This window comes from Podarcis melisellensis (assembly GCF_964234715.1).
Source record: "Podarcis melisellensis genome assembly, chromosome: 8".
In the NCBI taxonomy this organism is placed as follows: Eukaryota; Metazoa; Chordata; class Lepidosauria; order Squamata; family Lacertidae; genus Podarcis; species Podarcis melisellensis.
The window spans coordinates 7,915,274-7,929,973 of NC_138540.1; the positions used below are offsets into that span (position 1 = coordinate 7,915,274).

At 47.3% G+C, this 14,700-nt stretch overlaps 1 protein-coding gene across 1 annotated transcript in view; it reads left to right on the plus strand.

The window, feature by feature from the left end:
• The window catches only part of CUX2 (cut like homeobox 2), a 236,804-nt gene that overhangs the window by 123,748 nt on the left and 98,356 nt on the right, over positions 1-14,700 (plus strand). Inside the window, exons 2-3 of the mRNA XM_081923033.1 lie at positions 4,460-4,570; positions 7,501-7,548. Of these exons, the coding sequence (XP_081779159.1) occupies positions 4,460-4,570; positions 7,501-7,548 (159 nt within the window). The remainder of the gene's footprint in view (positions 1-4,459; positions 4,571-7,500; positions 7,549-14,700) is intronic.

The window sequence follows — 14,700 nt, forward strand, 5'->3', positions numbered from 1 at the left end:
TGTTAAGAAAAATTACAGGACAGAAAACAGAGGAAGAAGGAAAGGAATTGCTGAAACAGTTAATTGAAGTGGAATTCAAAAAGGGAGGTGTGAGGAGGTCGTTGAAACAAGTGAATGAAAGATAAGATATTGAAATTATTGGATGTGTTTTAAATTGTTTTTGTTTTGTTAGTTTAATGTCTTAGTGTTAGTGTTATGTAGTGTCTTTGTTTTTGTATTGTATTGTTTTGTTTTAATTTTCTTTCTTTTGTAGTGTTTAAACTGTTAATAAATATTATTTAAAAAAAAAAGAATTGTGCTCGGAAATGTAGATGGGCCTTTGGCCTGATCCACCAGGCTCTTCTTACGTTATTGGCTGGCAGGAGTTTGCCCCCACAAGTAGGTGGGCCACTGCGCCCTGCACCAGCCTCCAAGGAACCGTAGTCCTCCTCTATCCAGCCTTTGTGATTTAAATCAATATTTTAAAAAGAAAGAAAAGAATAAGTAGCACAGCCACGAATGCGGGGAAGGACTTTGATGAAAAGCACCCCTTAAAATATGCAACATCATGGCAGCCGTGGGCTATCCTTTTGAGGGCTGTCCCTGATGTTCCTGGACTTTCTTTTCTAATAGTGTCTTTCTCTGCGTTCTAAAAAGAAGAATCTAACATTCCATATTTCCTTAATGGGTTTCACACGTGCCGGTCTGTCCCCCTCCAAAGCCAGCATGATATGAATCCATAATTCTTTAATGAAACATTTCCCTGCGCTTCCAAGTGAGCTGTGCTTGATTTACAGAGCTGTACACAAAAGGTCAGTTTACTCAATCCTGGCGCTTTCATCACCCCTGCCCCAAATTCTGCTGGAATTAAAAAGCCATCTAGATCTTTTGAAACCTTATTTATGAACACTTGAAAGCATAAGTAAGTTATCGTTTGGATGCCTTCTTCCTGTTCTGATATATATCAGCTGGTGATGGCATGGACTTGGAGCTTAAAAACAACAACAACTATATCACACAACGCAATATGGTGCTCTTCTACTATTTTGACACTCTTGCTGTGTTTTTCTTACAGTTACCAAAGAAAAAAAGGGAAGGGGTTATTAAGAATATTGATCAGCCAAGTGCTCTGTTAATTTGAACCCCCATCTGTATTTGTTTACATAGAAATCTCTCTATTCTAGATTTTATTTTTAATTTATTTTTTGGCTGCTTAATATATCCTCTTCTGTTCAAAATATTCAGCCCTGCTGGAGTTGGCTGGCACTATCTTAAAAGACCTGGACCACAGGCTATATGTGTGTGCTTAAGGACTACAAAGGGACACAGGTGGCGCTGTGGTCTAAACCACTGAGCCTCTTGGGCTTGCCGATCAGAAGGTCGGCGGTTCGAATCCCCGTGATGGGGTGAGCTCCCGTTGCTCAGTCCCAGCTCCTGTCAGTTCGAACTCCTAGCTGTTCGAAAGCATGTCAAAAAGTGCAAGTAGATAAATAGGTACCGCTCCAGCGGGAAGGTAAATGGACTTTCCGTGCGCTGCTCTGGTTCTCCAGAAGCAGCTTAGTCATGACCCAGAAAAACTGTCTGCGGACTAGCACTGGCTCCTGTAAAGTGAGATGAGCCCCATCTCCCACCTATGGCATCAGAATCAGGGAAGGTAGGAGCACTACTGGCCCATATCTCTCCCCTTTGACAGGCAGGGACATGCGACCCGCAGCTTGACCGTCACGGCTTCTTGTGGATGCTACCACAACACCTCAATAATTGGAAAAGGAGTCGATGTCTTGCTAGAGGAAACCTAGAACACGTGGCCATATACAGTGGTGCCCCGCAAGACGAACGCCTCGCAAGACGGAAAACCTGCTAGACGAAAGGGTTTTCCGTTTTGGAGGCGCTTCGCAAAACGAGTTTCCCTATGGGCTTCCTTCGCAAGACGAAAGCCCATAGGGAAATCTCTGAGACAGCGGGGAAGCGCAGCGCGTCTTCCCCACTGTCCTCGGACCTCCTCCGAAGGCTGGCGGTGGGGCAGAGAGACCTCCTCCCCCCGCCAGGCTTCGGAAGGCTCCTCCGAAGGCTGGCGGTGGGGCGGAGAGACCTCCTCCCCCCGCCAGGCTTCGGAAGGATCCTCCGAAGGCTGGCGGCGGGGCGGAGAGACCTCCTCCCCCCGCCAGGCTTCGGAAGGCTGCTCCCAAGGCTGGCGGTGGGGCGGAGAGACCTCCCCGCGCCAGCCTTCGGATGGCTGTCCTGAAGACTTGCGGTGGGAGGAGGGTTTTCCTTCCCACCGCCAACTTTCAGAATGCTGTTCTGAATGTTGGCGTGGGGAGGAAAAACCCTCCTCCCACCGCAAGCCCCGGGAACAGAGGAGAAGCGCTGCGCACCTTCCCCTCTGTTCCTGTACCTGTCCTGAAGGCTTGCAGTGGGGAGAAAAGCCCTTCTCCGCACCGCCAGCCTGGCAAGCGGTCTCCATAGGAACGCATTAATTGATTTTCAATGCATTCCTATGGGAAACCGTGCTTCGCAAGACGAAAAACTCACAAGAAAAAAAAACTTGCAGAACGAATTAATTTTGTCTTCCAAGGGACCACTGTATTTCCCATGCTAGTGAAAAGGGCCTACAAAATATGCTATCCTCTGCATCCCAACAAATCTGGATGTGGCATGCCTTGTCCCTGCAGTAAAGGTAAAGGGACACCTGACCATTATGTTCAGTCGTGGCCGACTCTGGGTTTGTGGCTCTCATCTCGCTTTCTTGGCCGAGAGAGCCGGCGTACAGCTTCCAGGTCATGTGGCCAGCATGACTAAGCCGCTTCTGGCGAACCAGAGCAGCACACGGAAACGCTGTTTACCTTCCCACTGGAGTGGTACCTATTTATCTACTTGCACTTTGACGTGCTTTCGAACTGCTAGGTTGGCAGGAGCAGGGACGAAACAATGGGAGCTCACCCCGTCGCAGGGATTCGAACCGCCAACCTTCTGATCAGTAAGTCCTAGGCTCTGTGGTTTAACCCACAGCGCCACCCGCGTCAAGTAGCGTCAAGCTGCTACTTGGGGCCAATTTAGCTGCATGATCGCCTCACTGTGTAAATACCCACTTGACCGCTTTGATTTGTGGAACTGGCCCTGGGACCAAACAACGGGAGCTCAGCCCGTCACGGGATTCGAACCACCGACCTTCTGATTGGCAAGTCCTAGGCTCTTGTGGTTTAACCCACAGTGCCACCCGCGTACCTGTACTTTGGCCAGTTAAGAAGCTTATAGGGATCAGGCACAAGCTCAGGTATATTTGCAATATGTCTAAATATCTGCTTCTCCCCCAATGCCCGGGGGCAAAGGTTTTGTGATCTCATTCAACCTGTGTCTCCACTGATGTGTCTTTCAATAAACTGAATTCCTTTTCCACTCACCGTCCCCTCAGTTGACTTAAGGGACCCTCTAGGGGCCACAAGACCATGTGCACTTATGGATGCTTTAGCCAGAGAAGATGACCTTGTTGTGGATGGATGTGAATTCCATACAAACTTGACCAAATAACGTAGGAGGAACGAATACAGTGGTACCTCAGGTTACATACGCTTCAGGTTACATACGCTTCAGGTTACAGACTCCGCTAACCCAGAAATAGTGCTTCAGGTTAAGAACTTTGCTTCAGGATGAGAACAGAAATCGTGCTCCGGCAGCGCGGCAGCAGCAGGAGGCCCCATTAGCTAAAGTGGTGCTTCAGGTTAAGAACAGTTTCAGGTTAAGAACAGACCTCCAGAACGAATTAAGTACTTAACCCGAGGTACCACTGTATTGCAAAAATACATGAATACTTAACCTGGTAGCTGGCGAGATTTGCGTTTGTGCGTGTTGTGATTATATTTAATTGTCTAGTTATATTTTGTTATACGTGTAAGAAAACCAATAACAGTTGCTTGAAAGGAAAACCAGGAATAAGGCAACAACCCACATTTAGCTCGGCCTCAAATATCTCCTTTGAGAAAGACTGTACACTATTCATGGTATGGAGATCACTTTGGGGCGGTGTAGGCCATTGTGGTGTTTATACGTGTTTCTGGGGTTGTTTTTTCCTACTCTGAGCCAACTTGAGGTTTCTTTAGACATGAAAGGTGGGGTGTTCATTTCTTGGGGAGGGCATTAATAAATGGCTGAATGTATGCAACAGAAGCTGCACCCCCTCTCTGCAATTGCCCTTGGCTCCTGGGGAAAGGGGTAAATGACTGTTGCCTGTTGCTTGCCCAAGGAGACTGGGTGCGTCTGTCTCCTAAATTCAAAATGTGCCATCGCTGGATGTTCCACTGCCAGTTAGTGCAAAAACCTCGTAAACTGACAGTGTCCATCTTTTTGACTTTCGAGTCAGTTGTGTGAAACGGCTTGCTTCAGAAAATGCTATTTGTTATATGCAAGGGGTAAAATGCCACGACTCATTCCTCTCTCTCTCTCTGTCTCTGTTCTGTTTTGGTTTGGTTTTGTTTTGTTCCAGAAGGAGCTTAATTCTGTTGCTTCCGAACTGGCGGCACGGCAGGAAGAAAGCGAGCATTCTCATAAACATTTAATTGAACTCAGCCGGGAATTTAAGAAAAATGTACCTGAGGTACAGTATATTTGCTATTATAGAATTAACTCAGTGGGTAGCTGGGTCTCCCTCCCTTCTCCCATTCAAACAGCTCTCTCTCTCTCGCTCTCTCTCTCTCTCGCTCTCTCTCTCTCTCTCTCTCTGTGTGTGTGTGTGTGTGTGTGTGTGTGAAAGAGAGATTTATATATTTATTGACAAACTTGAGTGACCAACAAGAGAAGGATAAGGTAATCAGCCCCAAATTCTGGCCTCAAATGCCCAACTATAGCATATTACAACACAATCTGGTGGTGCAATTGCAGCTAGTCCTCTTAGTTTCCGCGCATGTCGTTTATGGCATAAAATACCTCAAAGGGGTTCACCAACAATAAAACTATCTGTTAAAATGGTTAGAATGATGGGTCAGGCAATAATTAAATCAACCCAGTGCCGGATTTACATACAAGCTAAACAAGCTATAGCTTAGGGCCCCACTCTCTTCGGGGCCCCCAAAATATTTAGGGGGGGGACTGAATGTACAATTCCAAAATATACGATAAAAAACAAATAAAATAAAATCTTCACACAGCAACAGGCTTTGGATAGCTATTAGGTCCATAAATCACCATAAAGCATATATTCAACACAAAAAACAGCGGCAATTTGTTGTTGACAAAGGACAGCTGGACATATAAAGGGCCCCATTACCTTCAGTAGCTTAGGGTCTCATCAAACCTAAATCTGCCCTTGAATGAACCATAAGCTAAAAGCACATCAAAACACATGTTGACATTCTACACAGCTGGACAGGCCTGTCTAAACCAAGAATGTTTTTAGCAGGGATCGAAAAGAGTACAGCAAAGGCACCTGACTGATGTCAATAGGCAGGGAGTTCCAAAGTGTAGGCGCTGCCAGACTAAAATATCCATTTCTTACAAATGTGGAACTGGTATTATGTGGCAGCTGTGGCAGGTCCAGTTCCACAAATCGAAGCGGTCAAGTGGGTATTTACGCAGTGAGGCGATCATGCAGCTAAATTGGCCCCAAGTAGCAGCTTGACGCTACTTGACGTGGGTGGTGCTGTGGGTTAAACCACAGAGCCTAGAACTTGCCGATCAGAAGGTCGGCGGTTCGAATCCCCGCGACAGAGTGAGCTCCCGTTGCTTGGTCCCTGCTCCTGCCAACCTAGCAGTTCGAAAGCACGTCAAAGTGCAGGAAGATAAATAGGTACCACTCCGGCGGGAAGGTAAACGCCGTTTCCGTGCGCTGCTCTGTTTCGCCAGAAGCGGCTTAGTCATGCTGGCCACATGACCCGGAAGCTGTACGCCGGCTCCCTTGGCCAGTAAAGCGAGATGAGCGCTGCAACCCCAGAGTTGGGCACGACTGGACCTAATGATCAGGGGTCCCTTTACCTTTACCTTTTTAGCAGCTTGAGCTTGAACTTGACCCAGGAGCAATTTGGAAGCCAGGTCTCAGGCGTTGTAAGCTGACGGGGTCTCACTCCTGTCAGCAATTGGACTGCAGCATTCTGCACTAACTGCATGCCATCATGTCTTGGCTTGTGCCCTCGCCTGTCAGAATGACGGGGTGCCCAGCGCCTTGGCACAAAATCTCCCTTCTTTCAGAACTGTGCTATCCCCAACCCTGTCAAGTTATTTTATATAACAAGAAAAAGTGTTCCAAGGCCTCGTTGCAGAAATCCTGGCACCCGCCTCTCTGAGCAGATGGAACGCCACTTTGTTGCTGTTTTTGTTGCCGCTGCTGCTCTTTTCCTCTCCCCAAAATAAATGTTGTTTTAGTCAGTTTGACAGTTGGGGGCTTACCCCGCCTTCACTCCCCTTCCCTCCCAACACCGCCTCATGCCAGCTTCTACAATTATGTTCCTAGCTTGTATCTAAATTAAGAGGACTTGGGGTGTAGGGTTTGCAGCACCTTATATTATACTAAGGTATTAATTGGGGGGGGAGGCAATTAAGTAGAGAGCCGAAATCCACAAACCCTGTCCCATGAGAGGCAGTGTAGCATAATGGTTAGAGTGCTGGACTAGGACCAGGGAGAAACAGAGGTGGGGGACTCCTTGAACCAGCCCTCCCCCCCAAATACACAAAGCAAATCTTTCTGGCCCCAACCATATTGGCATAGCTGTCAACGTTTCCCTTTCTTAAAGGGAAATTCCCTTATTCCGAATAGGATTCCTCGCAAGAAAAGGGAAAAGTCGACAGCTATGCATATTGGCTCCAGTAGCAAAATAGGGGTGAGGGCAATAGAGTAGACCTAGTACAGAAATATGTTGGGAAAGATGGAGGGCACAAGGAGAAGGGGACGACAAAGGATGAGATGGTTGGATGGTGTTCTTGAAGCTACCAGCATGAGTTTGACCAAACTGTGGGAGGCAGTGGAGGACAGAAGTGCCTGGCGTGCTCTGGTCCAGGGGGTCACGAAGAGTCGGACACGACTAAACGACTAAACAACAAGAACAAGTACAGGAATGGACTTAGCTTAGCGCCCTGTTGGGGGTGCAAATTGCGCCTTCCCCAGGTGTTAGATCAACCATTTTATGAGCAATTGTGCCATAAATTGAGGAGAGGGGCTGTGTGTACCTGGGTGTGTACATGAGAGTGTGTGGATCAGCGTGTGAGTGGGTACACCCATTTTTGCCCTCATTCCCCACTGGTCTGCGATCATTGGAAGAGTGGCCAAGGATGAAACTGGCCAAAAAACATCACCATCTCCACCACACCAGCGTAAAAATGGGCCTTTGTTTCTCCTTTAAGTATTATTGTTCTTATCCTCAGTATGCAAATGTAATCAGCTAATTAGTCGATTTGAAACCTGCTCAATTAATCAAAACCAAGGCTTCTTTAATTAGGTGACAGCCCAGCTTCATAGGAGGAACCAGTCCCGATTCTGAGGGCTGGGTTAACAGACTCGGGTCTAATTGCGGGCTTCCGCCATTTTCTCTCTTCCAGGAGGTCCGCGACATGGTGGCTCCTGTCTTGAAGAGCTTCCAGGCAGAGGTAAGAAGCCATCTGTGCCCAAGGTACTTCTTAGCAACCGTGAGCTGCCTGTAAGCCGCTCAGGGGACACAAAGTAGAAGCAGGGCCTAAGAGAAAAACGAACCACACACAGCAGCGTCAGCAGCAGGTTCAAAGTCCAAAGATGGCGCCAGGTTTTCGGTGTCAACTCAAGTGGTAGCTAACATGGTGCCCTTCCAGATGTTGTTGGGTGTAGTGGTTAGAGTGTCAGACTTTGACCTCGGAGAGAGCAGGGTTCGAATCCCCATTTGGCCAGGAAGTTCACTGGGTGTCACCTTGGACCAGTCACTGCCTCTCAGCCAAACCCTACCTCACAAGGTTGTTGTGGAGATTAGATGGGGATGGGGAGACAACAAGCACACCAAAAGGTGAAGTGTTAATGCAATCAAACAATCAGTCAATCAATCAATCAGCTCTACCTCTCGTTTAAATCGGAACCAATGAAGATGGTGAATGAATGTCCTGTTGGTGTCTGGAGGCCATTAGAGGATGGGTGGTGGTCAATGGATTGAGGTTGAATCCTGACAAGACAGAAGTACTGTTTCTAGGGGACGGGGTGGGCAGGTGGGGGGGATTCCCTGGTTCCTAATGGGGTAACTGTGCCCATAAAAGACCAGGCGCACAGCCTGAGAGTCATTTAAAGCCCTAAATGACCTTGGATTTGTATACCTGAAGGAGTTTCTCCACTTCCATCGTCCAGAGGTCCATCTCCGAGGGCCTTCTGGCGGTTCCCTCAAAGAGAGAGCTCTCCCACTCAGATGAGACGACCTCTTTGCTGCTGTGGTAGAAGCCAATACCACACGAGCATATGGATTTACTTCCTCCATTAAATTACATGCACAAGAGATGGATTTGATGATGGGTTCACTGACTGGGTGTGTTTTTTCCACCACCCCTTGAAAACATTTATTATTATTGCCTGTCCTTCTCCCGCAGGTGTCAGGGCAGGTTACGACCAGTTAAAATTCAGAAATAAAAACAGTTAAAACATACTACATTCACACGAGCAGGGTGGGTCCTGAAACACACATCAGAGGTGTCGAAGGCCAGGGCCAAGAGTTGTGTCTTCAGCATTAACAACAAAGCTGTATATTGAGGGGCTGCCACAGAGAAGGCCCTCACCCAGGCCACCCCCCAAAACTTGTGAGGGAAGTGGAACTGCTGAGAGGGCCCCTGGGCAGGTCTGTTGTTTTTGATGGCTTCCTTAACTCCATCCATCAAGGCTTTTTTGCTGTGGGGAATAAGATCTATTCCAGCTTTCGGTGGAGCCATGGCTCTGAGAGATTTAAATGCTTCCGAGGTGGTGAAGGCAGGTGTTGGAGAAATATCACACTTTGGAGCGTTCCTAAAATCTTCATTATTCTTTTGCCGGGGTGGGGAGTGGAGAGGAGCAGAGAAATCTGTTCTGTGCGGCTTCTACCCCGCTTAGCTCGAAACCCCCAGAGAGACGCCGGCGCACGGCAACAGCACATTAGAGACTGTCATCTTGCGAGCTTTGCCTTACTTCTAAATCTGTCTCTTTGGAACGACATAACGGCACAAGGAAAAATATTAAAGTAAACAATAACTGGATTTACACAAATGTGGGCTGATTTCCATATTTTTCATCACTTCATTTTATTACCCAGTTTTTACTGATATGCTTATTTATTTATAGGGCAATCCGGTATTGATTCATTCCGAAACGCTCGGCGTAAACACATAAAAGAGAATGATAACAATAGGAATGTATTTCTGGTTGTTTTAAATACTGCCTGTTTCCCCAGCAGATGTCATTAGATCCTCTGGGAGAGGGGTGGGGTGGGACGGAGGGGGTGGGGTGCTGGCACAGAGAAGGGAGCAGGGCCGGGGTATCCATGAGGCACGGTGAGGCAGCTGCCTCAGAGCTCTTTAACCAGCCAGCTAGTTTGTAGGAATGCAATATAAGAAGAACCCTATTTTCCAGGGACAGTCCCGGATTTACAGAAGCCATCCTGGTTTCTGATTGGATCCTGGAATGTCCCGCTTTTCCTTAGGGCATCCCTATTTTCATCAGAGAAATGTTGGAGGATATGGAGTTGCCTGACCCCCCAAGCCAAGGAAATAAGTAACTATACAGTGGTACCTCAGGTTAAGAACTTAATTCGTTCTGGAGGTCCGTTCTTAACCTGAAACCTGAGGTACCACTTTAGCTAATGGGGCCTCCCACTGCCGCCATGCTATTTCTGTTCTCATCCTGAAGCGAAAGTTCTTAACCCGAGGTACTATTTCTGGGTTAGTGGAGTCTGTAACCTGAAGCGTCTGTAATCTGAAGCGTCTGTAACCTGAGGCACCACTGTACAACCTTTAGAAGACACGTGAAGGCAGCCCTGCATAGGGATTTTAAAAAAATATTCAATGTTTTCTTATGTTTTTAGATGTGTTGGAAGCCACCCAGGGTGGTTGGGGCAATCCAGTCAGATGGGTGGGTTATAATATTATTATTATTATTATTATTATTATTAATAATAATAATAATAATAATAATAGAGTGGTACCTCGAGTTACAAATGCCTCAGGTTACAAACGCTTCAGGTTACAAACTCCGCTAACCTGGAAGAGTTACCTTGAGTTGAGACTTTGCCCCAGGATGAGAACGGAAATCGTATGCCGGCGGCGAAGCAGCAGCAAGAGGCCCCATTAGTGAAAGCACGCCTCTAGTTAAGAACAGTTTCAGGTTAAGAATGGACCTCCGGAACAAATTAAGTTCATACCTACAGGTACCACTGTACAGTGGTACCTCAGGTTACATACGCTTCAGGTTACATATGCTTCAGGTTACAGACTCCGCTAACCCAGAAATAGTACCTCAGGTTAAGAACTTTGCTTCTGGATGAGAACAGAAAACGTGTGGCACAGCGGGAGGCCCCATTAGCTAAAGTGGTGCTTCAGGTTAAGAACGGTTTCAGGTTAAGAACAGACCTCCAGAACGAATGAAGTTCGTAACTAGAGGTACCACTGTAATAGACATCCCTATTTTCACTGGAGAAGTGTTGGAGGGTATGCACCATGCCATCTGGGCTGCCTAGCCTTGTCTAGACTGCAGTGGCAGAGCACAACTGTCCTAGCTAGCAGCTGCTGAAAACTTTATCCTTCATGAACTTGTCCAGTCCTCTGTTAGAGCCACCTAAGTTGGTGGCCATCCCCATTTGTTCCTCCAGGGAGGTGGGGCCTACCACACTTTGGCTTTCCTACCTGAGTCTTCCAGCCGTACCAGCTGCCTTCTGAAACAGCTTCTCTTAGCCCTGCCTTCGGTCTTGTGCATTTGACTTGGTCTTGTGACTGGACCCTGCTTCTCTGAACTTCAAGAGCCCACTGAGCTGGACAGGAGGGAGCCTGAGATCCCAGTCCATCCACAGTGGTCAAGGCCTTCAGACTGGTATGGCCTAGACCAGGTCGTTGGCTGCTGTCTCTAAACCCAGATAGACACAGTGTGTTCACTGGCCTCCCAAGTTCCTGAGGTCAGCTGCTGGTTCTGTGAGCCTACTGGAGCAGGGACCTATCTTCTTGAATTTTGTGAAGTGCCAGGCAGAGCAAGAATGTGAAACCTTTGGCCCTCCATATGTTTCAGAATTGCTCTTGGGAGAAAAGCAATGACAAACCTAGACGGCATCTTAAAAAGCAGAGAGATCACCTTGCTGACAAAGTATAGTTAAAGCTCTGGTTTTCCCAATAGTGATGTATGGAAGTGAGAGCTGGTCCATAAAGAAGGCTGATCGCCAAAGAACTGATGCTTTTGGATTGTGGTGCTGGAGGAGACTCTTGAGAGTCCCATGGACTGCAAGAAGATCAAACCTCTCCATTCTTAAGGAAATCAGCCCTGAGTGCTCACTGGAAGGACAAATCCTGAAGCTGAGGCTCCAATACTTTGGCCACCTCATGAGAAGAGAAGACTCCCTGGAAAAGTCCCTGATGTTGGGAAAGATGGAGGGCACAAGAAGAAGGGGACGACAGAGGACGAGATGGTGTTCTCGAAGCTACCAGCATGAGTTTGACCAAACTGCGGGAGGCAGTGGAAGACAGGAGTGCCTGGCGTGCTCTAGTCCACGGGGTCACGAAGAGTCGGACACGACTAAACAACAACAACAACATGTTTCAGAATTGCAACTCTCAGCGGCCTTATCAAGCATGGCTAGTGGCCAGGGATGGTTGGAGTTGGAGTTCAACAACACCTGGAGGGCCAGAGATTCCTCACCCTTGATCTATTCTAGGGTAATGGTTGTAGCTTAGTGGTACAGCAAATGCTTTGCACACAGAAAGTTCCTGCTTCAGTTCCTGGGACCACAAACCTAACATGAGCCAACAGGGTGATACAGCAGCAAAAAAATCCAGTGCTGTTCTAGATTGCATCAACAGACATCTAGTGTCCAGGTCAAGGGAAATAATAGTACTGCTCTATTCTGACTGGTGACAGCCCATCTGGAGTCCTGTGTCCACTTGTGGACACCACAAAATTTAAGAAGGAAATTGATGGAACTTGAGCAGAGGAGGGCAAGTAAGACGTTCAAGGGTCTGGAAACCAAGCTTTATGAGGAACAGTTCGAGGAGCTGGGTATGTTGAGCCTGGAAAAGAGGAGATATGATAGCCATCTTCAAATATCTTAATGGCTCTCAGTGGAGGATGAAGAAAGTTTGTTTTTTCCTGCTGTGGAGGGTAGGACTTGAGCCAATGGTTTCAAGTTACAAGACAGGAGAGTCAAACTAAACATCAGAAATAACTTTCTGATGGTCAGAGCTGTTTGACACTGGAACAGACTCCCACGAGAGGTGGTGGACTCTCCTTCCTTGGAGGTTTTTAACTAGATGTTGTATAATCATCGGTCATGTATGATTTAGGTAAGATTCCTGCATTGCAGGGGGTTGGACTAGATCAGTGTTTTTCAACCACTGTTCCGCGGTACACTAGTGTGCCGCAAGATGTTGCCTGGTGTGCCGTGGGAAAAATTGAAAAATTCGAAAGATTTAAAAATAAAGTATTTTATAATTTTTCATATTTCTCTTTACTTACTATTTCATAATAAAGTAATTATAAAATACTTTCTTTGTGTTTATTTGATTCCTATTCAAGAGAATTACTTTATATATAGTCAAAATAGGCACAGAGTTAATTTTTTTAACATTTTCTAATGGTGGTGTGCCTCGTGATTTTTTTTTCATGAAACAAGTGTGCCTTTGCCCAAAAAAGGTCGAAAAACACTGGACTAGATGACCCTCGGGATCCCTTCCAACTACAGTTCTGTGATTCTAGGGGAAACGCCTGCCTGAAACCTTGGAGAGCCACTGCGAAGTTAGTGTAGACAATAACGAGTGAGATGGACTGTTGGTGTGACTTGATATGAGGCAGCTTCTAACATTCATGTGCTTTCATTTTGTGGAGGATATGACGCTGAGATCCAGTGTGGTGTAGTGGTTAAGAGCAGTGGACTTGTAATCTGGTGAACCGGGTTCGCTTCCCTGCTCTTCCACATGCAGCTGCTGGGTGACCTTGGGCCACTCACACTTCTCTGAAGTCTCTCAGCCCCACTCACCTCACAGAGTGTTTGTTATGGAGGAGGAAGGGAAAGGAGAATGTTAGCCGCTTTGAGACTCCTTCGGGTAGTGATAACGCGGGATATCAAATCCAAACTCTTCTTCTCTTCTTCTAAATCGAGTCAGAACAATGCACCCATTTAGGCCAGTATGGTCTGCTCTGCTCTGAGTGGTGCCTGAGGCCAGGATCCTTTGCTGCCCTGCCACCTGAGAGTCAAAGAGTTGGACCTTCTGCATGCAAAGCCTGAGTTAAAGCATCAAACATTAAAAACCTCCTTAAATAGGGCCGCCTTCAGATGTCTTCTAAAAGTCAGATAGTCGTTCATTTCCTTGACATCTGAAGGTGTTCCACATGGAGGGTGCCACTACCTAGAAGACCCTCTGCCTGGTTCCCTGTAACCTCAGTTCTTGCAGTGAGGGAACCGCCAGAAGACCCTCAGAGGAGGTCCTGGCGTGGCATGGAGATTAAATGGATGAAAGAAAGTATATCTCCCTCTGTCGTAATACTAGAACTCATGGACTTCCAGTGAAGCTGAATGTTGAAAAATTCAGGCAAATAAAATGATGGCCTTCTTCATGCAACACATAAACTATGGAAGTCATTCCCACAGGAGGCAGTGTTGGCCACCAACCTGGGTGGCTTTAAAAGAGGATTAGACAGGTTTGTGGAGGAGAGGGCTATCGATGGCCACTAGCCAGAATAGCTGTGGTCTATCTTCACAGTGGCGCTGTGGGTTAAACCTCAGTGCCTAGGACTTGCCGTTCAGAAGGTTGTTGGTTTGAATCCCTGTGACGGGATGAGCTCCCGTTGTTCGGTCCCTGCTCCTGCCAACCTAGCTGTTCGAAAGCACATCAAAGTGCAAGTAGATAAATAGGTACCGCTCCAGAGGGAAGGTAAACAGCGTTTCCGTGCGCTGCTCTGGTTCTCCAGAAGCGGCTTAGTCATGCTGGCCACATGACCCAGAAGCTGTCTGCGGACAAACACCAGCTCCCTCAGCCTATAGAGCGAGATGAGCGCCGCAGCCCCAGAGTTGATCACGACTGGACCTAATGGTCAGGGGTCCCTTTACATTATCTCACAGCAATGCTTCTGAACACCAGTTCTTGGAAACCACAGGGCTCTTGTGCCCAGATCCTGCTTTCTGTTTTCCTTTTGGGGCATCTGGAGAACAAGATGCTAGGCTAGAGGCGCCACTGGCCTGATCCAGCTGTAGGGCTCTTCTTGTGTTCTTCCAGTGCCCCATGGCCCTTCTTTTCCATGGAAGCAGACTGGAGAATGTTGCCATCCTTAGCTCATCCTTAGGCCTGGCTGGTAAGGTCCTAGCATCTGGGATGTGATGAGCCTGCAGACTCTGGGCACACCCAGCACATAGCTGTCAACGTTTCCCTTTTTTTAAAAGGGAAATTCCCTTATTCCGAATAGGATTCCTCACAAGAAAAGGGAAAAGTTGACCGCTATGAACCAGCGGTGCCTGTGGGGAGCAAGGAATAAGAGGCACCCTCCTTTCAGAGGAGAGGTAACCAGCTTCTCTCTTCCCCCCCAACCTGATTCAATAAATAAAAACCTGCCTTTAATTTTCCATTACT